The 27,304-nt window shown below is 38.2% G+C and overlaps 1 protein-coding gene across 2 annotated transcripts in view; it reads right to left on the bottom strand.

Annotated features, from left to right (window-relative positions):
• Nucleotides 1-1,992: 1,992 nt before the first annotated feature.
• Nucleotides 1,993-27,304, bottom strand: part of LOC103477590 (neural-cadherin) — a 136,531-nt gene continuing 111,219 nt past the window's right edge. For both annotated transcript variants that reach the window (XM_008430788.2, XM_008430789.2), the window contains exons 21-34: nt 24,354-24,538; nt 23,849-24,087; nt 21,344-21,621; nt 19,144-19,358; nt 16,785-16,912; nt 16,285-16,412; nt 15,930-16,041; nt 12,482-12,662; nt 11,414-11,580; nt 10,179-10,443; nt 9,261-9,441; nt 8,870-9,120; nt 8,217-8,374; nt 1,993-6,921 (exon numbers count right to left, since the gene is read on the bottom strand). In XM_008430788.2, coding sequence (XP_008429010.1) covers nt 6,241-6,921; nt 8,217-8,374; nt 8,870-9,120; nt 9,261-9,441; nt 10,179-10,443; nt 11,414-11,580; nt 12,482-12,662; nt 15,930-16,041; nt 16,285-16,412; nt 16,785-16,912; nt 19,144-19,358; nt 21,344-21,621; nt 23,849-24,087; nt 24,354-24,538 — 3,169 coding nt within the window. In that variant the 3' untranslated portion in view covers nt 1,993-6,240. The remainder of the gene's footprint in view (nt 6,922-8,216; nt 8,375-8,869; nt 9,121-9,260; nt 9,442-10,178; nt 10,444-11,413; nt 11,581-12,481; nt 12,663-15,929; nt 16,042-16,284; nt 16,413-16,784; nt 16,913-19,143; nt 19,359-21,343; nt 21,622-23,848; nt 24,088-24,353; nt 24,539-27,304) is intronic.

The following is a 27,304-nucleotide window of genomic DNA, read 5'->3' as shown; positions in this document are numbered from 1 at the left end:
TTTTGAGAAATGAGTAAAATGTCTGATTCTTCTGAGTCAAAGCAGAGGCCGTTTCAAAATGGAAAACGATAAATGAACTATTGTAAACATTCTAATAAAGCAACAGTCAAAAGCCTACATACTTAATAATATGCAGATTTAATTTTAAAAAATATTGTCGAGCAGTTAAAGTTCTACCTGAATAGAAATCACAAACTAATTAAGCATTTTTAATTGTGATGAATTTTGTGGCCTACTGTAAATTTAAACGTATAAGTTTTGGACATGACGGCTAAAAGCTTTACAGAAATGCATGCTTCCTTTTTTGTCTTGAATTTGAAAAGTGTCCCAAATACAACAATTCCACCACTTTAATGCTGCTGCTGCTGCTGCAGTGAGTGAAAAAAGTGGCAAATAAAAATAAATCACTGGCAGAAGAAACATGAATGTTGGGCTTCGTTCCCACTGCAGCTCAAAGTGACCCAGTTACAGGCTTTTTAAGCGAGTAGTTCTAGAATAAAAACCTGCATAACAATGTTGCTGCAGCACAAGTTAAAGATGGCAGAAGAGTTCATAAGATGTAAGAAGTGAAGGTCACAGTTTCACAAACTAACGTACAGAGATTAGTTTCTGTCCCACTTTTATGTCAGATGATTCATGATATCAGCTCCTAATTTCCATACTCATGCGCTGAAGGAGTATTTCAGTAAAACTCTGCAGATGCGACACGTTGATGTTCCATGAGTGAAAAAATGGCTTCCTGTGACTCAAATCTGTGTGAGAGTGTTTCAGGTTCAGCTCAGTAGGTTTCAGATAATCTGCTCACGTTGAGCAAAGAGCTGCAAACCTTGATGACCAAAACCTTTTTTTCGCATTACAACCAAGAAACTTCACTGTATTTTGCTGGGAGTTTGTGATGCACCAAAACAAAAATATCCATAAATGTTTAAAAGGGAGTAAAATTACATGATTTTAAAACCTGAAATCGCCTCCATTAACCTAAATAAAATGAATCAAAATCAACCGCCTACAAGGGTCATTATTTAGTAAATGGACTCCACCTGTGTGTATTTTAACACATAGTATTTAAAATATATATCATGTAAATTTCTGCAAGGACTGAACTGTAATTATAAGTCTGTTTCTCTACCCTGGTCCTCACCGCCCCCCCTGTCCTGCATGTTTTCAGTATTTCCCTTCTGCCACACACCTGAATTGTATCTCTGGGTGATTAACAGGTTTCTGCAGTACTTGGAAGTGATGCAATCATTTGAATCAGCTGTTCTGAAAAAGAGGCACATCCCCCCTGCTCTGCATCTAAAACATGCAGAGCAGGTTTTAGATGCAGGGTGGAGAAACTCTGTGATAAGTAATCAAATGAGCAAACATCTGACTTTCAACAGTTTTTACCTAATTTAGACAGAAAATCTTATACTTTCATATACTAGACAATAGTTTATCAACTTTCCCTTGCATTTGAAATGCTGTATTTCAAATGTACCATTTTTAAATAATATGCATTTTGATATTTATCTTCTGTTTAGTTTCCCAAAATGTTTTATCATATTTTAAAAACAGAACATGAATTTTTATACATGCACAGATTTATTTTCCCCAAAAGTTGTTTTATTACATTTTAAAAAATAAATTTAAGATCTTGTGACAGAGATTTATTTCAAAGCTGCTATTTTCTTGTGTGTCATGGAGTTTTAAACCAATCAAAATTCAGTTTCTGTGGAATTAGAAAGTGGATTTTTTTAAATCACAGAAATAGTTTTATGGCCTACGCAGTTTAGAACCAGATTTAAGTAATTTTACCCTAACCCGTTCTTGCCCTATCTTCCTGTGGAAGATTTCCTGTGTGCAATACCTCAATGGAAAATTAAGTGAAAGGAAAAAGTGTGATAGTAAAAGGTGAATAAAATGATTCCAATTTTCTAAGCAATCATCATCAGAGAGCCGTAATCATCAAAGCAGACAGAAATAATCAGCTACACACAGGACAAACTTTACGGGGAAAAGGCTTTTTTATTAAAAGTCACATACAAAAGGAATAATCCATTATAGGCAGCTATAAAATGTTTATTTGTACATCATATTACACGGTTCATCTCTGCTCGGTTTAAACCTACAGGAATGATGCAACACGTTCACACCTCCGCCTCAAAAAGCTCTGGATTTACAACAGATACTGAACACCGAAGAGGTCAGAATTCACTCAGCATCTGCTTCACATCGACAGTTTATAAACACACACACACACGCATGCACGCACACACACACACACGCGCACGCACACACACCTGTGTTGCTCCATTTGGATGCATAGTTTTGAGCACAGTTCTTTCAGGGCTTATTTTGCTTTTATTCTATTTCACTTTAGGCACCAGAAGAGAAACACAAAACCTGTTTCACCATCTGAAGGAAAGAACTTTATACTGGCAGCTGCACAAAAACAACAAAAAAAACCTGACATTTGAATGCAAAATAAGATTTAATAGAACAATGGAGAGCTGTGTCATCAAACCTTGAACTGGCAGCAGACATTTGAGTTGATTAGTTTAAAATAAACCTTTTTCCTCTGATTCTCCTCCTCTCCACGTAGATCTACATTCATCAGGCAGAATAATGGAAACCAGGTGATAGATAATGGATTCGGGTTAAACTAATCACCCATTTTTGTTTTGATAGCAAAGAAACTTTAAAAAGTCACGTGCAGAAAACAATTGTTCTGATAAAGTCGTCTATTTCTGTTTATCGTTATCTCTTCACCTTCAGGACGACAAATTTACCGTCTGCTTTAATGCAGCTGAAACAAACGACCACAGTCCAGATAACGGCTGAATTTACAGGCGCTGAGTCGTGAAAAGACTCTGAAGTGATCACTAACTGACCTCTGTAGGGTCGATGGGAGATTAGGGTTGTTTTCAGTCCCTTCATCCAACTCTGGATTTGCTTGATTGTATCTGCAAACTTTGATGAGAGCAAAACAAAAAGAAAATGCAACAAATGTGGACTTTTAAAGTGTAAGATATGAGAATACTTAAGCGTTCTTTTAGAACTGAACCAATTTATGCAGTTCAATATACAAGATGCTAAAAATAATAGAAACTATACCTATATGTGGTCATTATGTTCGTTGGAACCATAAATAAATGGATTGTGAATAAATTCATCAAATACTTTGTAAAACAGATTGATGTTGATCAACATTTGCTTTGAATGACATGTTTGCTTGTCTTTCACATTTTAAAGAGCTAAAGTTAAAATAAAAGAGCTCTGGTGTCACGTCATATTTATACCTCCTGGAAACAAGAAGTCATAAATTCAAATTTCAAGAGTTCCATATATAAACTATAAAGCCTGTGTGTATTTAAATAACATTTTTAGAAGTATGAATAATTATCTCCACTGATTATCTTAAATCTAATTATTGATCGCATGTTTGTGAAGGTTAATAATTTCTAAAATGTATTTATTTATTTGTAGACTTTTATCTGGTTCAGCCTCACGTTTTTCTAATTTTTCTCATTTAAACATTTATCTCAGCAGATTCTTTCGTCTCTTACTCTTTAGCACCACCTAGTGTCTGTTTGATAGATGTGCTAAAACCAAAACGGAGGTTTGTGTCAATAAGCATTCAAGCAGACTAATAAGTTCATCTTTAACTGCAAATAAATATAAAACTAGATTTGCTACGATTTTGTTTCAATGAATAGAAATTTCAAAACAGCTTGAAGATCAAATTTGTATGTAAACAGGTGAGTTCTATGGCGGAAAAAGTGAAGTAACCAGCATATCAACGGAGCACAACCAACAACCATCAAAGAGGATCATCAATGAGCTTCTTTAAGGGAGTAGAAAAATAATCTTATTTAAAAATGTACCAGTAAAGCTGATTTTACAAGGTGGAAAAAGTGTTTTACCCTCCAATATTACAAAAGTTCTGTTTCAAATTGATTGTTTTGTCCTGCATGAAGACTGAATCCTCTTCTAGTGCAATAGGAAGGTAGAAAAGAGAAATTAAAAGCTTTTTTTTGAGTGTTTACACATCTTTTAAACCTGGGAATTTAAAAATCTAAGTTTGTCTATGTTTATTTACAAAAAACTGCAAAGATCCTTGGAAAGACTTTTAGTATGTTTGACATTTTGAATAGAAATTTCAAAAGAAAAGCTTTCCGATCCAAAAAGTCTCAAATAAAATGCTGTGAAAGAACAACTTAAGTCATTTTCAAGGCCTTAATGTTTTCTGAGATTTCAAGTGTAGCAGTGTAATTCTTCCACTCTGACCTCCAGCCACTGAAAGTTTCTCACATCATTTGATGGTGGTGCTGCTTCAGAGAAAACACTCTTTGACCCTGAAAGTCCCATTTCGCAAACAGCAAAGCACAGCGACCCAGAAGCCTCTGACAAATTGAATAACATCATCACAAAGAAGATATTTTAATGGAAGAGGAAAAATGTTTCTGTGTAAAGTTGGTGAATGAACCAGTAACGAGGTCTCAGTGCTTTTCTTTTTCTTCCTCAAACTTCTGTAGCACGACTTCTCTGAAAAAAGGAGCAACGACACAATGAACCTCCAACCTTGAATGTGTCTTTGAATTCCTCCCAACGCTGGTGAACACATGGGAGAGGAGCTGCTGCATCCACACAACATCCCATTTAAACCCTTTTTGTTGGATTAGATGTTCTGCAGCTAAATCTGCTGTTAAAACCTGCTGCATAGAGCAGCTTAGACCTTCATCTCCTTAGCAGTGTTTTTTTAAGGTGGAGCCACCAGGGGGCGCTATAGGGGCTTCTGAACGTTGAAAGGAATATGAGGAAGAAAAAGCAAAAATAATTAAATGTAATTAGAATTTGATTGTTAAATTGTTTTCCAATCATTATTATAAAATATAACAAATATTTGTTATTTCTGATATCAGTCAAATTTCTCAAGCTGTTTTGCTCGTTAAGCTAGCTTAGCTAGTTAGCAGGAAATGGAAAAGTTTCTGACAAGAAAAAGACAGAAGTAAACATCCAGCAGAAAAAAACCTAAGAACTGGGAATGAAACTAAGTTATTAGCTATTATGACGTGAACATCAGATGAGCCCTGATAAGATTTTCCAGAACATAATTCAAACTAAACTAAAATACACAAACACCACTAAAGAAAAAAACCCACCAATATGAACAAATTAAAGCAAAGTCTGTTATTTATAGACATTTTACTTGTAACTGGATTAATATTTGGTATTTATAATCGTTTTAAAATTAGCCCTGTTGTGTCTGTTTGGTTACTCATAAACTAGTTTCTTTGGTTTTATTCCTCCTTTTCATAAAATGACCAACTACGAGCAGAAATAAGCAAAGTTTTCTTGTTTATGTTTGGTCTAATATTTGAAAGATTTGGGGACTTACAGCTGGATGATTAATACAATTTTTGGTTTATGGAGATTTTATTTTTGGAAAATTGTGATGTTTTTTTTCACCACTCCTTGAGTTTTCATAGTTTTTAGTGACGTCAACGGGCCCACGGCAGCCATTTTGCCTGATAAGCGTGTTTTACAGCATCTGTTTATCTGAACTTTGAACTCAGGTCAACTCTATGATAGAATACTAGAGCCAGGCCACAATTTTATAATGACTTTATTACAAGAATAAAGTCATTATATTACAAGACTACAGCCATGATGTTAGGAGAATATTGTAGTAATCTTATAAGAACTCCAACACAAAAAACCCAAAAATTTAAATGAGGAATGTTGACCATTTTGTGAAATCATACTTTTGTATCGGTTTCACTTAATAAAAACAATTAATCTTTTACATATCTGCATCACATTATCACAGCTTTTATTGTCACTAAAATAACTTTTTTCTTGTAACTTTAAGACGCTATGTCTAATAAAATTGTTTTTTTCTGCCAGTATTACAACTATATTCTCATAATTCAACAAAACATTACCTTAAGCTGGTTCTAATACTCTGTATTACAACTCACAGAAGAGATGATTGAAATAAAAGCCACTTTTTTGAATTATTATTTCTTTTTCTTAGAAACAAAGTGAGAAAAAAATTAAAATTGAAAATCTGATCTGGTATGAAAACAAGGATTTTATTTTGGAGCCATTATTCCCCTGAGTAAATATCCCTGACAGGACCATAATAGTGAATATAACCTGAAAATGTCTTGTTTGTTTTCTGACGTTGTGTGAACGCAGCACCTCCAGACCCCAAAGGGAAAGTAGGACTGTGTGGTCGGGGTTGAGTGGCTCCCCCTAGTGGTGCTGAGGCAGCGGGTCATGGCTGTGGCTCCTCTGTATGTAGGCTATCGCGTCCCTGTATGTGAGGCCCAGCTGTGGCCGGTCGTACATCTCACTCAGAGCCTGAAACTTCGGCCCCCACCGTGACAGCCTGTCACACACAAAACCTCCTTCCTCCTCCTCCTCTACCTCCTCCTTCTTGTCCCCGGCAGCCATTCTTCTGCAGGACACGGCCGACCCCAGAGAGCTGAGGCTTCCTGCTGACGACCCGGAGCCCTCCACGCACCAGACGTGGTAGGCGTCGGCTGGAAACGCACCGCTGTCGTTGTCCGCCTCCCAGATGATTCGCTCCACGTAGCTTTTGAAGTCCACATGCGAGCGCGCCGCGGGCGGGGCGTCTACGCAGCTTCCCGTGTCGCTCATCTCTGTGTCCCTGCCCGCGTGGGCGGAATAGTTGGCGTAGGTGGCGTCGCTGCTGTAGCCGGCGCCGGCTGTGTGCTGCTGATGGTGGTGGTGGTGATGGTGGTGGTGCGGGATGCTGAGGTAGGGGGCCCCGGAGCTGCAGGAGGAGCCGGATGGATGCACCTCCTCCTGGGAGCCAGGGGAGGACTTGATGAGTGGGGCGGTGGTGCAGGAGGACGACTGGGACAAGCTGGAGCACAGAGGACGCTTCAGCTCCGTGATGTCATATGCATTCTGAAGGGAAGAAACCAAAAACATGTAGTCCATGAATTAAAGATCTCATTATAGTCAGGGCTCTGTTGAAGACATGAGCTGCTGGATGCACTTCAACAACCAGGACTTTACTATCCGTCCTTGAACAGGTTAGGATAGGTCTCTGGGTGATACAAAACATGTTGGTTGCTCAAAATCCTTCTTTGACACCAAGATTTGAGTTTGCTCACTTCTGAGCTTCTTTCAGAATGAGCTGCTTTACGTCCTCTGTCACTTCAAATCCAAATAAGCTGCTGTTGGCCCCGCCCTCCAACTCAGTGTTTACATTCAAGAGTGGAAAAGGCTGCAAACAGACGCACAATTATATCTTACATCTTTGAAAAGCATTAGTAGAGCCTCATGCACAACCATCAAGAATTCAGCAAGTGATTTCTGCATAGTAAATAAACAAAACTCTCATTCTTTCCAGCAGCCATTGTATACAAACAGCGGTAAAACCAGGTAAGATGTTTGAGAAACTTTAAACGGCGTCTATTTCCATGTAGATCCTTCTCAAGCTGCTGCCTCACAGATCACTCCTCCCATGCACCTCCTTCATTCAGTTAGCGGCAGCAATACTTAATTGAGGATATCTCCGTAAATAAGTCAAAGGCAATATGGTGTTGACTTGTATTTATTTTCTGATTCAGATCAGAGCTGAAAATGACCAGAATCAGATGACAACCAGTGTCCCAAACGAGACAGACCCAGTCCTGGATTCACTCCCCATCAATTCAGAAGTATTTTATGATTAAGGTGCAGCTACATGATGTCAGTCAGCCAACCTGTTCTAGCAATTATTAAGCAGTTGGTGGATCTGCACATCTGCTCAGCTCATTATATTACACTGATAAAAACATTGTTAAAGCGTTTATAAAGTAAAGATGTTGTGATGACTTCCAGATTATCAGAAAGGGTAGGAGCTTCTTAAAGAGACAGAGGCCCAATTTCAAGGGATCAAACTGTGAAGTCAAACTTCTTTTCAGTGTATACAGCATTTCTAAAACAACTACAGGTAACAAAGTTTCTTGATTGTGCTTGTAAAACACATAAAACTCCCCCTTTAATTTGTCATTATTTCTATATTTTAACTTTCACCCACAGCCACACTACGCTTATTCACTTTTTCCTACAGCTGTGTGCAAGAGAACAATTCAGCCCTGGATCAACTTGTTCTCTGTTGAAATGTTCTGACTGTGAGCAGGCGAGTATAAACTTAAAAGCAGGTTGAACATGTTTAGCATTGTGTGTGTGTGTGTGTGTGTGTGACTGGGTACCTGGTCCTGCTCTCCTCCTCCTTCCTCGTTGTAGTTCAGGATATTTTCTCGGATGTCTTCCCAGCTCTGGTGTTCAGCAGGGATGTGGTAAACTCCTCGCTTTCTGAACTTGTTTCGGCTGCCTTTCTGATTCCAAACGGTCACCGCCACCAACACCACTAAACACACACACGCACACACACACACACACACACACACACACACACACACACACACACACACACACACACACACACATTGACAGGTATAGGTGGTAGAAGAAATGAATACATAGCCTGCCACGAATGCTAAGGCTAGTTAGCATAGCCACCGATGACAGCTGATAAACAATTTCCTGTAACGGTGAATTGTTTCTCCACCATTAGAATATTTAGCAGCGAGTACATGAAGATGATGGACAGCGCTAAGCCCCTCCTCCTGGCTTTGATTGTTTTTGGTCAGGATTTGTGCATTTCTTCAGATGGCGGACATCAATCTTTTCACAGATTATCTGTCTTATATCAAACTGTCGCAACATGGTGAAAGTTTTAACATATTTTTGTAAAAGTTAAACACTGCAGCTTTAAGGAACCTGAGTGTGATATTGGCAAAACATATGCTCAGGTCACATAAAGCAACACAAAAAATTCACTTTAGCAATCACTTGTTCTTACCAATAAAGACAAGCAGGCACATGCTGATGGCGAGGATGGAGCTGGGGCTGAGAGCAGCCATCCTCTGACCTTTGACCTGCCCCAGCTCGCAGCGATGACCCCTAAATCCCTCCTGACAGCGGCACTGGTAGCTGTCGGCTGACAGGGGATGGCATGTGCCGCCATTACGACAGGAGGACGAGCTGCAGGGTGACGGTACACAGCGCTGGAGACCGGACTCATCGGTGACGGTCACCTGAGGGCCTGGACACCTGCAACGGGTCAGAGTCCAGCAGAGACGACTGGATGAGCACCAACTGGTACAAATACCCTAAAAAAGCTTCATCAAACCTGAATATGTTTAACTCATTTCAGTTTATTCTGTGCGGTTTTGCGTTCATGCATTATTTACTTGCACTGGTGTTTTCTCCACAGGTCGACGCAACGCAGCGGGCTGCGACAGGGCTGGCTTCTGCATGCGTCGCTGGAGCAACCCGAGGTGACCCCCCGCCTCTCCAGCAGCGTCACCAGGTCCCTGCTCTGGCCGTCAAGAGGCAGGACGTGGCCGTTAAAACGGACGTCCCGCAGGCAGCCTGCACGGAAAAACAGAAACATCCGATTGAAAAGACAAACTCACAGTTCATTTGAGGGATCAGACCAAAGTTTTGATGACTTTTTAGCGCATAACCAGCCAGAACAAACTGTTGAACAAGGTGTAAACAGTATATCATGTAAAATCATGAAGATCTATCAAAAAAACTCAATGTTTGAAAGTCAAACTGTTATCAGAATGTAGTTCTGCTGTTTCTCACTTGTTCAATATGACTAGTAGGATCTGAATATTAGTAAAGTATAAATGAGAGTTTTAACAAGTGTTGCAGTTACTGTGCCCTGCAAAAGTTTTCCTACTGTTTATCGTCTGTTTTCTTAAGATTTATATGATGGACCACCATGGAGGAAAACATAAATTTTAAGTAGACAGAAAATGTAAGACGTTTACAGCATTTTTTGAAAAAAAAAACATTTTGAAGTGTGTCATGCATTTGCATTCAGAGTCCAAAACTTACAACCCATTCCAGCTAAAAACTATTTGCAGCTCAGTCCTGATTCTTTGGACTCATAAGTGACAGGTTGAAATGCAACATTATGCGAAACAATTCAAAGGGAAAGAAAACTTTGGTTTATTAAATGCTTGCAAAATAATCTACTGTAAAGGAAGCATAGACCCAAAACATGTGAAGGTAATTATTTAACTCACATTGATTTTTTTTAAATTCAAGTTAAATAAAATCCTTTTGACAGATGAATACTGATGAGAGCAAGATCTCACCCTGGAAGTCAGCCTTGTCTCCAGCGTTTGGTCTGTTGCCAACCATCAGGCTGGCCGGATGAACCACAATCTCCCTGCGGCTCCCCAGCTGCGCATGAACCTCCCGGGAGCCGCCTCCCTGCTCCAGTCGCAGGGTAAACCTGTTGTCGTGGCGACCGAGGCTGACCAGGACCCACTGTCCGACGTCCACTCTGTGACCGGGGAGCTGGAGAGAGTGAGCGCCGTCTCCCAGGTTGGCACGCACCGAGATGTGACCGTCACTGATCTGAAAAGTTGAAAAGTTAGAGATGGAAAAGTCCAATAAAGACATGTAAAAAATAATTATATATAGAATACATTAATGTTTCACTGCAACTGCACACTGAATACTTGATAAGAATTGGTCTTTAATTTATTCACAATTATTTAGTGTGTGGAACATTGAGAAAACATTTACTTTTACAAAATCTTTGGTGCTTCACTAGTTCTTTAATATCCTGTACAATTCACATTTAGCAGCAGGATAACGCTTAGTCTCCTGAAACCAAACTCTTTGAACGACATGTTCCCCCACTTGCCTGTGGTGGCGCTGCACCAAGAACTACTGAAGAAACGACACAAAAATACAAAAGCTTAGAGCAGAACAGAGCAGAACCTTTGTGCTGGTGTTTTTCTGGTTCTGTTCCTGTAAATTTGACAAACTACAACTATTCAGGATAAAACGTATTGTTATGTTATCACTGGACACTAAGTTTTGGTTTAAAAAAATCATCTGACGCTGGAAAAGACTATTGTTGTGATCAAGTTGTGCTAAAAAGAGTTAGCTAATCAGAAAAGCTTTAAAACATTAAAAGCAAAACAGATTTTTCTACTGATTCAAATCAGTAGAAGAGCACTCACTTTGCACCAATCTTATGGTCAAATAATGTAAATAACAGATTAAAAACAACTAATATCTTCGTTGTTGACCTCATATGTCTATTTATTCAATAATTTAACACCAAATTACCTCAATTAAACATTTTAATGGAGTTCCACCACCAGTTTTGACTCAATCTGATTTCAAATTATCTGGAAAACAAGACTTCTTGTAGGAAAAAGGGCCAATCCGTGATTTATGTGTCTACTATAAAAGGCATTAATGACACTAAACCCCAGAATGGGATTTCAGTAACTAGTAGCTGTTGTTTATGTTGGCATGGACAGGTCATTTAGCAGTAAAGTAGGTAAATACTGAAGCTGAAAGTCAGGCTGACCTCCAGAATGATGTACTCGTTGGAGTCCCGGGATGCCACGGAGAGCAGGGTCCCCGAGGTGGCTCTGGTCCGGAGGAGCATCTGGATGTTGGTGCGTCGGGGGCTGCCGCCCCCTCTGAGCTGGAAACGCATCACGCTGTCCGAGTCGAAGGAGAAGTCCTGCACAGCTGAGCAGGGAACAGGGCAAGGTTACTACAGCTAACTAAAACTAATGAAACCACCAAAACTGGAACTGAGAAAACATTTCTGTTACCTGAAATAAATAAAAATTATAGCTAACTGGAATTACATCATATATTCATACATCTAAAACATATTTTAATTATACATATGATACCCTTTGTTTTTGTGTTTATGAATGTATTTATCAGCTGCTGTGAAATAGATTTTTTCCCCCCCTCCCACAAGCAGTTTACGTCAAATAACGGTAATCATTTTTGAAATTCCACACCTAAAAATTAACCAAAGTATGAAAAAACTAAAACTGTAACTAATAAAGACTAAGCTAAAACTAAACATTTAACTAATAAAATCTAGCAAACTCGGGCTGCACAGTGGCGCAGTTGGTAGAGCTGTTGCTTTGCAGCAAGAAGCTTCTGGGTTCGATTCCCGGCCCCGGTCTTTCTGCATGGAGTTTGCATGTTCTCCCTGTGCATGGTGGGTTTTCTCTGGGTACTCCGGTTTCCTCCCACAGTCCAAAAACATGACTGTCAGGTTAATTGGCCTCTCTAAATTGCCCCTAGGTGTCAGTGTGTGTGTGCATGGTTGTGTGTCTCTGTGTTGCCCTGCGACAGACTGGCGACCTKTCCAGGGTGACCCCGCCTCTCGCCCGGAACGTTAGCTGGAGAGGCACCAGCACCTCCTGACCCCACTAAGGGACAAGGGTGTAAAGACAATGGATGGATGGAGAAATCTAGCAAACACTATAAAAACAAACTAAAGCCAACTGAACAAGACAACAAGTCACAATCAAATAAAACTGAACTATAATAAAAATCCCAGAATTATTATAACCCTGAGTTAAAACTGCGCTTTATCCAGGAGAGCTTACAACAAAGGGCCTCTCACCTCTCTCACACTTGTGTCCGTTGTATCCCGGACGACACTCGCAGCTGAAGGAGCCCCAGTCAGCGAGGCAGGAGGCGTGAATGCCACACGAAGGACCGGCGGCCGTCACACACACGCCGTCTGTCAGCTGGCATCCTGGCGCACTGTCGACGCTCTCACCTGGACTCGCCAGGTCGTACACCTGAGGCCAAACGAGAAAGCTGACATTCCTTCTTTCCTCTGCAACGTTTCATCAAAAGCACTGAAACATAAAACGTGACGTCTGAAGAGTTCCAGGCTGTATTCACGGCCAACATTAGATTGGATTTTGTTTTAATTCCGCTGTTTTGATCCCCTGAGTTTAGATTGCAATAAGACTTAATTCGACATGCACTAAATTTTCACACAAGCCCATTGTTTCAGTTGGCAGGCGCACTGCGGCAGCATTTTGTGGTGTGTCAGTCTGTGTTAGCGCATAAATGTGAGCTGAATTCCTCTAAAGGAATCTGGGAAATCGGCTTTGATTACACAGCAATGACAAGCGTGTTTTTTGAGTTCACCATTTCTCTCTTTTTTGAGGTTTAGAAAGCAGCTTTGTATTGCCACAAGATCTTAGGAAATGAAGGTGAGGCAGGGATGTGAAGTTTCTAAAATTCAAAAGGTTTCCCGTTTGTAGAAGCAAGGATGTCACAACATCCCCGTCACAATGTTATGAGGAACCTTTACATCTTTGTGCCAGAGAAAAACACTTTTACTTGTTCAAAATACACCTAAATTGGCATAAATGGTTTATAAATGTGTAGTTTTAAATAGTTGGCAAGTATTTGGTTTAAAAATGAACATTTGGTGGACATCTAGAATTTATTTCAGACTTTTTAGACGTCTAAATGCAGATGTGTTTTAGCAAAGACATGCTAGCTCATAAAAACGGTTCACAACTCAGGACCTTTAGATTACTAACCTAAAACTTACCCAACTGAGCTATGCATAAGAATATCAATTCAAGTTGAATTAATATATACTGTAAGTTCTGGACATGTTATTTTTTAAAATTACACTCAGTTCCTTTTCCAAACCTGTACTTCCATCCACTGGTTCAGTGTGAATATGTAAATATCTCATCAGCACATTAAGGAGTTGATATTATCACTGCACAAGAAATAGTTTTTATTCCTAAATCAAATGAAGGATACATTTTTTCTGAATTAGGTTTCTTTAAAGGTTTAAATGTGCTCAATTTTTGTAAAAAGTGAATTTCAATTGAAGCTAATTAACTAATCATTTGAACTGGAGTGTTGTGTTCTCACCATTCTGAAAGCACAGATGGGCCATGGGCCGGTTTTATCAACTCACATATCTAATAAAATTGTAATTAATGTAGGAAAAATGCTGATTTGAATCATGTTTAAGAGAATATTAAAGGAAATTCATCATGCGTGACCTTTAGTTAAAGACAGCTCATTTTGCTGGTTGGGGGCGTCCTCTGGATTGGAGGAGGCGAACATCATAAATCAATTTAGATTTAGCTTTTCATCTTGGTACATTTAGAAAACCTTCATCTTAACGAATAATACATGTAAGGATTTAATACACTGCCAAAAATGATTTAGTTTTTGGCAGTTAAATCCATGTAATGTCCTAATTCGCTAAAACTACAACAATTAATTTTCTGTTTCTACTTTATGTCTGTAGAGCTTTAAATGCAAAAGCAGTAATTGTTTAAAGCCAATGCTGGTAGCTAAGTCTCAAATGGTTGTTTTTGTCACTTAAATTCAACTTCAAATGTCCATCTTCATGTTTGTAGTAAACTATGAGTAGATCATAGCAGATTAGTTAAGGTAGATATAACATTTCTTGCAGATGACTTCTTTGAAAAGACCAAAACCTCTCCAGAGAGAAATGCTGAAGTAGCACAGGACTCTACTTTATTTTCAGAGCTAATTCCAGGCCTACATGCTGATGTTATCTTTTGTGTAATTTGAATAAAGAAATTCCCAATTTGTTGTCATGTGTTACGTCCTCCAAGGGCACAACGTTATTGAGGACACGAGACAAAAATGAGGGTTCAACAAAATATTTTATTCTTAAACTTAAAGTCAAGAGAGCTTAAACTCTCTTGACTTTGGTTTTCTTAGTTCAGCTGCTTCTGATTTTCTGTGAAGAAAAGAGAGTTAAAGGCCCTCAGTTTCCTGTGTCCCAAAAAAATAAAGAAAAACAAAACCTCCAAAGTATTAACAGAAAGTTGGACCTGGTGAGACGATCAAACAGAACAAAACGGTACAGCAGGGGGCCAACCCTATACAGGGCCGTCGAAGCCCCTACTAGTCCCGGACTAAAGCAAAAAAGAACCTAATGCAAAAGAAAGGACAACCGGTCCCACCAGGCCAAAATCACAAGAAGAAGCAAACAAACAAAAGCTAACAGAAATACCGCATGGCAGGCTGAAAAAGTCAGCCGCGGCCCACAGCGACTAGACGAGCGCGCACCGCGCCCGGTGGTGGTGGAGCGAGCGGAAGCGAGTGAAAAAGGCGGGACTCCTAACATGCCGAAAGCCAGCCTATTTATAGGTGGACCAACAGCGCCACAAATTAATTAAATGACCAAAAAGAAATTATCCAAACGCCAAAATATGTTAGCAAAAGGTCATTCAACTAAAGTCTATAAGAAAACAAAGAAAAGAAAGACAAAAATCATAATGTGCCCGAAGCACATAACATCATGGCACTTTTCTGCTCTCCTTCACATTCAGAAAAAAGTGTAATAACAGGGAAAACTTTTTCTTAACAACCTCAACAAATTTCAGACGCAGCCTCAAAACACAGGGGATTGTGGGAAAAATAACAGCGCTGATGCTAACATCTTGAACTTCCACATTCCTCATTTTAAAGCAGACTGAACTCTTTCCTGGGGAAAATTCTGGGATCTGTGGGAGCTTGTTGAGGTTTTTCCTTCAGCAGCAGAGGAACTGCAGCAGCTTGCAGGGAAGTGAGAGCCTCTATTCATTCATATTACCTTTTGGACTGTGATGTTGTTATATTGGCCTTGGCTGATGAGCCGAGCTCAGACCACCATCTGTCCGACCACCAACCCCACGGCGCGCGAGCACAAACACATAGGAGCCGGTGGGAGTGAATTCATGCATGCACAAACAGATAGATGCAGACACACACACACACACACTGCAGCTGCATTTCAAGGCAAGAAACACATCCAGGAAAAGCTAATGATTCCTAGGATGAAAACACACAAACACATTGTGTTTCCTTCACTTCTGTTATTGACTCATTTCCATTTGGAGGAGAATGATGGGTAATCCTACTCATTATTTCTGACCGTTAAATATAACCTGAGGTTATTCAAATTTAAACCGCGCCTCACTCCCCCCTCAGTGTGACAGCATAAACAGATTTTTTTGTGCTCACCACATGAATATTTAAAGTACACACTGAAACATGCAGAGCTGTGTTACCTGGCTGTCCACCACCAGGTTCCGGATGCATCCAGTAAAACTTCGGTAACGGCGGTACGGAGACATTTCCTTCACTCCTCCCAACTGAAGAGGCTGGTAGACATTTAAATGCCTGACAGGAAGCATACATTAAAGAAATATATTAGCAAAAACACAGAGGCTAAATAAGGTTTAGAAAATAAAGTATTTGGTAAAGGTAACCTATTCTGTTTCATTGATCAGGTTAGGACAGGGCTAAAAGCTTTAGAAAACATGTTTAATATATTTTCTGCACAAAGTAAATGTACAAAAAAGTAAATTTTGCATAATTAACTTAAGTGAGATTTCTTTCCACCATCTGCAGGTTATTTCATACCGCTGGTTCCCGGGCGTTTCTCCTGCAGCTCTGCAGTCGGACTCATCGATCTCTCGGGTCTCCCCTCCAACACCTTCCATCTCATGCACAGGAACCCCACCACACTGGTCTAGGATCAGCTGGACAAGCTGAACGGAGAGCAAAAGGGACATAAACTGGTGTCTGATTAGAAGCCTGGTGCTGCTCATCAAATACTGTTGATTTACTGATTGATCATCAGCAACTGAGATAACATTTTTAAAGAGATTTTAAAAAGGGTATTCAATTTTTAAGGTCATATTTCCACCATGTTATTTATTTATAAATGTCAAAGTTTCAAAATAAATAAACTAAATATTTATCTCTGAGCTAAATATTTAGCTCATGGTAAACTGTCAATGTTTGTTCAACACAGGAGTATTTTTTCGATACTCTAATCATTACTCAGTAAAACATATAAATTCATACGTACACTCACGATATTGTTTTTTTATCACCATCCATCTGTTTTTCTGCCTCACCTTTCCGTCACTGATTATGTCCAGGCGATGCCAGCGCCGGTCGTTGATCGTAGCTTTAGGTGGGAGCTGAAGGGTCAGCGTTCCCGATCCGTGGTTTATGCTCAGAACTGGAACTCCATTCCTTAACTCTGGATGACGTGGAGAAATAAATATGGATTCAGTTTGCAAACTTTTAGTTTGTGGTCGAACACCAAAAGAATAACCTATAAAAATCTCAGAATCCATAGAGTTGAATATTGAAACGGGAAGAGGAAGCACAGACATTGGTCCTTTTATATTTTATTATTTTTTATGGAAGTATTCTCATAAAATTACTACTTGATTCTTCTAATATTGCAACCCAATTCTGGTAAAATTCTAACTTTTTTCTGGTAATATTATAACTTTAATTTTGCATTATTATGACTATTCTGGTAATATTACTTTATTATTGCATTATTATTATGTTATTCTTGTGTTATTACAACATTATTCTGGTAATATTAGCCGTTTATAACGTTATTCTCCCATTACTGTGACCTTATTCTCATAATATTATTAATTTATTGTCAAAATTTAAAAAATGTTTTTCTTAGTCTGGCCCTGATACTTCGTTGTGGGTAATATATTCTCTCTCAGACACATAACTATGAGTGTTATAAAGCAGGAAGGTTAGAAAAATAAATTGTTGTTGTTGCTCTTATACCTTCTCATAGTTCTTAAAGGGAAATATAGGATTGGTGGCTCCAAACTTTACAAAACCAGAGATCAGAAATCGGCCAGAAAATTCTCACTGATGCATCACTAAACATAATAGATATGAATAAAAGCATCCTGTACAGTGAGTTTGTATTAATTGGTCGTCACATCAAATCAAGCACAAAAGATGGAGGATGACTTTGTTTGTTGGGTCTGAAAAGTTGATGCATGCCATCATGACTATTGCTGTGTAAGCTGCTGAATCCCATCAACGGCAGCAGAAATCCCCTCGGTCAATCACCTTCTGTCCCAATCAGATGTGTGCATTCATGCCAAAGTGTGTGTGTGTGCGTGTGTGTGCGTGTGTGTGTGTGTGTGCGTGTGTGTGTGTGTGTGTGTGTGTGAGTTTGTGACCGGATCAGTCGTAATATTGAACATCTAAGTGAAAAACGGCTCAGAAACATCAATGCTGCCGTCATCTTTGATTTTTATTTCCCCAGATCCGCTCGGCAACAACCCGGGTTCGATAATTACATAACGTTAATGCCACAAGATTATGCAAGGAGCGCTTGAAAGGCCATCGGCGGGCTAATCCATTAACACCACATAAGAACCGCCGGGAGCTGACATTAGAGTTTATGAAGCGTTTCCTCCGCCGAGATGCTGTTCTACAGCAGCAGATTGATGAACGCTTTGTGTTTGTTGAAAAGGACGCGCTGATGAAGCTTCCCCACTGGGAGTGTTGGATCACACTGTGTCTTAGAGAGCTTAGAAGTTAAAATAATGTTTTGACTTTAATCAAACGAGTGTCACATTTCAAATTGAAGTCTCAAAGCAGCAAGCGGGGGAGTTGGAGAGAGAATACCTAGAACCTCCAAGAAGCATCAGAGTCGGAGGAAATATACAGAAAAAACATCAGTATTAATGCTCTTCCTCACCTTTTACTAAGCTTTTAGGTTTCTAGCTTTAGTTATGACTCTAAATCACTAGAAACCATCACTTAATTTAAAGATAACACTGATGGAAAAAGTAAAAGTACGATAAATATTAGAAAATATGTCTGCTGAAGTTAAAGTATTTAGAAATAATCCCATTAGAATATGTTATTAAAAGTACAGGGGACTTAAGGGCTGTTCCATAATTTTACTAAATATGACAATGACAATATCGGTCGCCATAATTACCTATTTTCTTCTTTCTTCTCTTTCCTCATCTGTGCTTCAATCACTCAATGAACTTTAGCATTTTAAGCAACATCATTAGTGTCAAAACATAGTTTCCACCAGTCCCCGGGGACGTTGCTTTCTGGACCCATGGCTTTGGGACTAACTAAATAAAATGGCTGCCATCAGGATCGAACCGGATGGGACGGAGAAAGAAAAGACGATGTGAACTCACACTACGGTAGAGTACTCCAAAATCATAATCGTGTAATAGTTGTAATCTACTTATGTTGTCTGTAAGATAGATGAGAACGAGGTTAGAGGTTGTTCTAAGCTTGTGGCTTGTTTATTGTTGTCATAGCAACTCCACTGCAACTGCCTACCAAAATGGCTGTCAGCTACAAAGTTCACAAAAGTGTGATGTCACATGAGAAGTGCTAATCCCTTCAGTTTAAGCGAGTGTCTCCTTTCTCTTTTAAGTCCAGATTGTTTTAGTGACAAACACACATGAAACTCACCGACGGCGATGAAGTCCTCCGGCTCCCCAGGCTGGACGAGGCCAAGCGGCCCGTTGTAGAGCAGCAGCCCGTTGGCCGACTCGGACAGGAACTCCAGGGATATTTGGCTCTGGAAGCAAAGCTTGATGGGAGGAAACCAGGCGTAACCCTGACCTCCGAAGCCGTGTTTGGTCTGCTGGCACTCCGGCCCGTCAAACATGGGGGGACATTTGCATCTGAAGGGAAGCAGAAGCTGATAGGTTAAGAAAATAATCAATATATTCTATAAAAGCTGTTATATTAGTAATAAATAGATGTGTCTCCATTCCATGAGTACTTCTCCAAAATTAAATAACAGTGAACATCTTTTCACACTGATGCAATTTGGCACAATACAGATCAACATTGCTTTAATCTGATTGATAAAAGGTGAAAGGTGATTTTCTTGAATTTAGAACATAAATGATCTTCTCCAGGGCAAAGTTTAATGAATATTTGATACATAAAAGCAATTAATGGGGACTATTTCAGTACTTTGTAAGTTAATTTACCTTTACAGCATAAAACTATAGTAACAAAAGTAGCATTTCTATCTCAAATTGAAGTTCTTTGGTACATTTCAGTAAAATCTTGTCAGTGGTTTGTTCTTACTTTAAATACTTCAAACAAAAAACTAAAAAAAAGTGAAGCTAAGAGAAATTAATTGAGAACTGTTTCACTACTTTGTAAGAATATTTTTCTTTAAAACATAAAACTATGGTAACAAAAGTACACAGCAAAAAGCCCAGTGTTAATTTAACTCTGAAGAGTGTGAACTATATAAACACTGAAAAAGATTTAATATCAACTCTGGGAGTTAAATCAACACTGGGCTTATACTCTGAATTATGTTGCTAACTCCCACAAAGTTGATATTAACACTTTGAAGAGTGTGGACTATATAAACACTGAAAGAGTTAAATTAACACTGGGCTTTTTGCTGTGTAACATTTCCTATCTTCTATTGAACTTCTTTTGAAAATTTCAGTAATTTTTGATTGGTGTTTGTTCTTATTTTAAATACGCCAAACAAACAATTAAAAGTGAAGCTAAAAAAAGAAATTTCTAAAAAATGTAAACATCTGAAGCCCCCAGGGTAGTTTTCTTTTGTGGCTTGTCATATTAAAGAGAAAAAGAAAAACAGATGAAAACGTAAACAAGAAAATAAACTATTAAATCCTCAAAAATGAGTTTTCTTGGTTTTAACTGAAATCAACTCGAAAGTTTCTTTTCCAAAGTTATAAACCTTTGAAAGAGAAACCAGCTGTCGGGATTCAGCAGCTGCAATATTTCAGCTCCAATCTAAACTAATAAAGTTATGTGACAATTCAAAGTCAGCTGCAGTCCAAGCAGCTGAAAAACGGAGCCTCAGAGTGTTATTACTGCAGATGGAAACCGCTGGCTCGCTTCTTAAATCTTTTAGCATGTTTGACAGATTTCGCCCGAGTTCTTCAGTTAACAAATGGGAAATTTCTACCAGCTTCAAACCGTGACGATAACAGTGTGAGACGCCTGTTAGCTGCCAAGGACAGACATGCTTAAAATCAGGAGAAGTACAGAGAAAATAAACGATGCCAATGTGCCGGAGATGCAGCATTTAATTTACATTTTCAGGGTACAGGGTGCTGGGTTTATGAAAGAGGATTAGGGCCAAAATTATAATTTTCTTCCTCAAACTTCTGATTTTAATCTCAAAATTGTGACTTTCTGACTTTAATATTAAATTTATGACTTTTTTTCTCAGTATAATTTTCTAATTCTGAATTTACTCTCTAAAATATGATTTTTTTTCTCAAACTTTTTACTTTAAACTTAGAATTCTGACTTTCTGATTTTAATCTTTAAATTATGACTTTTCCCAGAATTTGGTCTTTAATCTCAGAATTTTGGATAAAATCTCAAAATTGTGATTTTTTTTTCCTGAAATTTCTGATTTTTATTTCAGATTTCTGACTTTAATCTTAAAATTATGACATTTTTCTTAGAATTTTGTATTTAATCTCAAGATTATGATATAATTTATAGTCAGAATTGTGAGATTAAAGAAAAAGTCAGAATATGTTTTTTTTTTTTTGTTCGTTTCAGTGACCCTAATCTCTTCTATACGTTATCTATTATCCATTATCTAATGGAATAAATTTTAGTTCTCATAAAAGGTGTACTTTTGTGTTAAACTTTGTACCGGTATCCCAGAGGGCCATCCTGGCAGGTGCCTCCGTTGAGACAGGGGTTGATGGGATAGGCAGAGCATGTCAGGTGGGTCGCCTCTCGCCCTCGGCAGCCACAGCGCGCGGTCGTTGAGGCCGACAGCGACACCAGAGAGACGTTACCGGAGCTCAGAGCCACTGGGACCTGGCTGAATGAAACCTCGCTGCTGCAGCCTCCATACTGACTGCAGTCTGTGTACGGACAGTCATCCACGCCCACCTGGCTGATGGACACGCCCAACATGGCCTCCAGCTGGACAGGACGCAGAAATAAGGATGAAAACAGATTAAAAATATATTTTTATTTGATTTATGTAACTTTATTTTCTCTCAATAGGACAAAAATGGGGCAAAATGTAGGAATACATATTTGAATTATCACAGTAGTTTGCAAAAGCATTCATATCCTCTGATGTTTCCCAAATTTATTCACATCACAAACACAATATTTAAGATGTTTTACTGGGATTTCGGGTGCTATGGCAACATAAAGTAGCACAAAAAGGTGAAGCTAAAAGAAAATAATGCAAGATTGCCAAAAAATAAAGTGAAATACAGAGTTAATCCACTTAAAAAAAAATCCTAATTTAAAACACATAATGTAGAAAAAGGTGTGAATGCTGCCAGACATTTTAAATACATCCCAAAATTTAACTGAACACTCACAAAGTGGCCTTTTATGCAAACAACATGCAAATAAAGAATAAATCTGAAATGAAGACAAATGGGATTTTAATGCAACACTAGAATAACAAAACATGAATATTGTTTGAACATAAATTAGAGAGTTTCAAAGAATAATAATCTCATGTCTAAACCGCATCAACAGTTTTTGAATTTGATTCATTTCCCGTAATATTATTTATGCACTTTAGTGCTTTTCTTGTCATTTCTTGTTTTGTTGTCATTTCCTCTCTCTGTTGCCAAATTCACTCATTTTCTCTGCTTGTCATTTGGACTCTTTTTCTCTTATTTTGTCTCAAAGAGCGTTTTTCCCCGCCAATCAGAGTCCCTCAGGGTTTCTCTGCTTTTATTTATGCTTTTTTGAGGTTTTTAAAGATCCATCTGATACTTTTATTCAAAGTGTTTGATGTTCCTCATGCAGAGCTTCAACTTATGGCTCCAAAATGTCTACATAATCTTTTAATTTCATATTCTGTGTCTTTACTATTCTAAATTAGACAAAATAATTTTCTTTCCAGCCTATGACAATTAAACGCACACTTTCTTCTTTGGTATTTGATGTTTAGCTTGTTTTTTATATTTTTGTGTGCTTTGAACTGATTTTTACATGCTTTTTTATTGTTTTATGACCTTGTTTTGTTGTTGAATACTCTTTTGAACCAGGCTGCGTCAGTTTATTTAGGTCAGAAGAACCAAAATAGCTCCCATTGAAATAGTTACTGTTATAGTAATGAGTTTGGATTTGCTAATTTCCTATAATGTTGATTCTATGCATGGAAAAACAACACATTTGGATAGAACAATGGATTTTTTTAAGTCCTAAGGACCAAATATAAATAAAACAATCAGTATGAAGTATCAGAAGAGTTATTTTGCTCAAACTTTTCACATTCCCATCCCTCCTATAACCATTAGGAATACATCATTCATTGCAGTGATATGAAAAGATGGGAAACATTTCAGACTTTTTCCTTTCTAACATCATTATTTGTCTGTACGCAGCCAATAAAGTTAGCTAACTGAAATGAGTTGCATTTATGCATATTTTAAGTTTTTAAATTTATAATCTCAAAATTTGAAGTTTCATTGCATTGTAGTATTCTGAACTGCAATTACTTTTTCCAAAAATATGTCTCATCAGACCATTTCTTGCTAACATACTTCTAGATAAATCTGTTTGCAATGAAAATAAAAACTCTTCCACTTTGAACTAAAACAAAACACAATATAATTTAATGTGTCTGTCTTTCAACTAAAACCTTATTTTCGTTAATGATATAAACATATTTTTTCCTCTTGCTATTTTATGACCTTTTAATGGTTCCATTAAGAAAACATGAGCAGTGAGGCAGCCCAGAGTAAGACATTTGCATGTGACCTTGCCCAGTCAACGTGTGCACACACGTCGTGTATGTTTTTATGCCTGGTTCGCTAACTGGCATGATGAGCTGCATGTCGTGGAAGAAAACGTCAGATGCAGCTCCGCAATTTTCAGTGCATGTTAAATATTCATCTCTATGATGTTTGCATGGAACATTGGAATCTATTACAAAACTAAATCGTTGCTTACACAACATGTCCAGTTTATTTTCATAACTACATTTTTGTCCAAGTGTGAACAGTTTAAAGTGTGTTTAAACTTCACCAGCAGTCTAAATAAATCCTCCACTCTCTTCTTTTTAATTTTGTTTTAGAGGAATTGAAAAGCAACCATTCTTGTTTATATTTCTGAAAGACTGTGTCCTAATAAGGACGATATTTATAGACGTAGTTTTTAGGTGATTTTTGAGTCCTACCTTGGCTTTGTTTGCCGCCACGTATCCATGAAGCTTCTCCGCCTTGTAGTACGGTGAGCCGTGTGCAGCAAACCAGACATCCAGCGCTCTATAACTCAGCTGGTCGGCTTTGCCTACAGAGAATATCTGGACGTTCTCTGGCAACGTCTGCAGGATTTCAGCCAACATTTGCCCCAGACGGGAAAACCGACTCCCCTGACCGCCGCTGCTACTCTGGAAAAAGCCCTCCACTGTAAGATCTGGAAGAAGAGCAGATGTTCCTGCTTGTATTTTAATTGTTCTTTGGGAACAAAGATGACAACACAGAAGAGGGGTGTCTTATTTTATATTAGCTGCTATTTTATTTATTTTTTTGCTTTTTGGTGACCTTAGAGGTTTAAAAGTTGGATAACTATTCTTAGAAAAATAACTAACTGAAGTTTGGGATCATAAAAATGTGCATCTCTCAATGGCCTTTAGTGGTAAAATACCTCACTTTTTAATACATCATGTTGTGGGAACTCACTGTTGAGGCGAACGGAGCCAGCTCGCTGCAGGGCCTCCTGGTGCAGCTCTGTGACATCCACCTGAGCGGTGGAGATGACATCAGGCCATGTGCTGTCGGACACACGCACCTGCAGGCGGTAGGTGCCTGGAGGAGTTCCCTCTCTGATGCTGAGCTGACCTGAGCTCTGATTCAGACCGAACAACCTACAACAGGAAAAAATGCATATTGTCATTAGACGTTTATCTGTCAAACATCATGAAAGTCTCAAGAAACTAAAGTAGACTGGATCTTCTCATGACACTTAAAGAGTGTCATGAGGGAGGAGAAAATGAATTTTTCCTTTTATTTTGTGTCAGTGGTGGGCACGCTTCTACTATTCTGCTAATAGTGGAGCTAATGATTCGTTTAGCGCTTTTGCTAACTTTAAAAACTTTTAGCAGTCTTAGCTTAATTTTTCTGGATATCTTCTAAAAGCGTTAACTTAATTGGTTGTTTTGTAAACTTTTAGTTAATCTGTAATGGCATTGTGGTTATTGGCTGTAAAACTTCTTGCAGAACTAAAACTTATGACTGGGATTGTATGGTTATCCCAACTAACTTCTTAGTTAGCTCTACCCACTACTCTTTTTTTTTTAAATCATTGAAGCTGTATGATGTTCCGTCCAGAAAAAGCAGCTGCACAAATAAATGATTAATAGTCCAACATTCATGCTAAAAATGACTAAATGTAAACTTTGGTGAAATACATACAGCTTATTTGCTTCTATAACAGTTTTGTTTGCAGAGACTTGAAGCTGATATCCTCATATCTTACATCTAGGCTGCTGCTTCTACTGAGTCCCTGCAAGGTGACATTAATAATATCCAAGCGATGCGTCTTCATCTGAACTCTTTGAGCTTCTTATTTTGCTCCGAGTTTTATCTTTTCTATATGTAAATAACCATCAGCCTAAACCTAATCCATTCTGTGAAACAAATTGCTATCTGCAGGATGCGCAGATGATGGGATGTGATTCATGAGTAACTATGGTAATGCTGTCCCCAGTGGTTCCTTTGTTCTCGGCCGTCTCCTGTCGTCCCCCCTTGTAGGTATCTCGTTAGAAGAAAAGGTGGCGGGGAGTGCAATCAGACTCTCCTTTCAATGCGTCCGCGTGAAGCCGCGCCTCATCAAACAAAATGAGCTCGCCCTCGCTGTGCTTCACTGGGAATTTTCAATACCGCTGGTTATGAAGTATTAATAGCACTGTTCCTGACAAGTCAGATCTCTTTTTCTATCTCTCTCCTCCCTTTCCAGTCTCTTCCACTCTTTGTTTCCTCCTTCAAACTGCCTGTATTATACGGCCCAATTTTGTTTCTCTTTTTTCTGTTGCACCTTTGTACTCTCTCATCCTCTGTATTTCAAAACTGTCACTCGTTGTGCACTTTTTATTTTCTTTTTCTTTTTGCTCTTCCTGCTTTGTGTCACATAAGAAGGGAAACTTTACCCAAGAATCTGTTTCATGTGAAACAGATGGTAAAACTGCTTTACATCTTCCATCCTCTGACTTCTTTTATCCAATACGTCCAACAGGCTGCATGCTTGAACCAAAGATGCTCTAAGTGACGGAGTTAGCATCTTAATCTTTTTGTACCAGTTGTTTTTAGATGACACAAAACTGAATCTATTACATCTAAAGTTACGTGTAGATTTAATCTTTCTTTCTCTCTTGCTTTTGTACCTATAGTTTTCTTTTTGTTATACTTATTTATTTTACTTACCTGTATTGGTGCCTAATTTCTTTGCTTCACCTTTTGCCCAACCAGCAATAAAATGTTAAAACAGTTTCAGATTTTATTGCAGTAGCTAATGTCAGACATAAAACATTTCAAAAACTCCACGCTACAATTTGAGTACATATAACTGGCAGGCCTCAATATTCCCATAAATAAATATAGAAAAAGTATTTTTAAAAATAAAGCTTTTTTTTAAAAAAAAACCTTCAATTCAAATGTAATTAAAAAATAACATTTTTTAAAATAATTTTAATTCAATTTTTAATAAAATAAAAGTAAAATAATGTTTTGCTTTTTTAATTTAATAAGTGTTGGGATAGTGTTCAATATAAAAAATGACTCATTGTTTCCATAGCATCTAATATGACATGACACACAGCTGCACTTTTCTAATCAACTCATACAAATAAAAGAACATTAAACTAAGGCAGATTCGTCAAAAAATGTCTACAAGAGAATAGCTACATGCCTAAAATGTTGTCCTTTTGCAGACAAATTAAAGTTAAAACTGATGAAGAATCTGTTTATTTTGCCACAAAGGACAATCAGATAGATGGAAAGGAAAGTGGGAAACAATTCCAGACTGAAATAAACATGTTTTTCACTCAAAGATTATCTTATTGCATTAAAAATTTACTTCATTTAAGACGTTTTGCACATCTGTAACTGAATACGGCAGTACATTTCCACTTGACGTTCATGGTGATTCTGTGTATCAGCTGCAACGTGGATGTTCTGTTCCAAGAGTTAAATGCTGGTCGATCAGCTGGTAATGTTAAAATTAGTGTAAAAGAGACAGATCCTAAGTGTGAGCTTAACTTGTATACATTTTTATTGCTGATTATTATTACTGAGCATTACTTATGCTTGGTTTTATACTATGTATAACTTAAATATGATCCATGTTGTACAGCGCTGTGACTTTTTGTATGTGAAAAGTGCTTTATAAATAAACTTTCCTTTACTGTAATCCTGCTGATTCGTGTCAGTTTTAACATTTAATATGCCTTCAAGCATTCAAAACCTTTGAACCACTAGTGAACATTTACTCAACGGGAAACAAAGCTACTCACTGAAGACTTTTCAGCTGTTTCTTGACATTTTCATCACTTCTACACTTTGTTCTTCCTAATGTCCCTCGACTCTCCCATACTAACTAGCAGAAACTACTGGAAAACTTTCACGAAAATCCTCGT

The sequence above is a fragment of the Poecilia reticulata genome, linkage group LG16 (genome assembly GCF_000633615.1).
Source record: "Poecilia reticulata strain Guanapo linkage group LG16, Guppy_female_1.0+MT, whole genome shotgun sequence".
NCBI classification, from domain to species: domain Eukaryota; kingdom Metazoa; phylum Chordata; class Actinopteri; order Cyprinodontiformes; family Poeciliidae; genus Poecilia; species Poecilia reticulata.
This window is presented reverse-complemented; position numbering and strand designations above follow the sequence as displayed.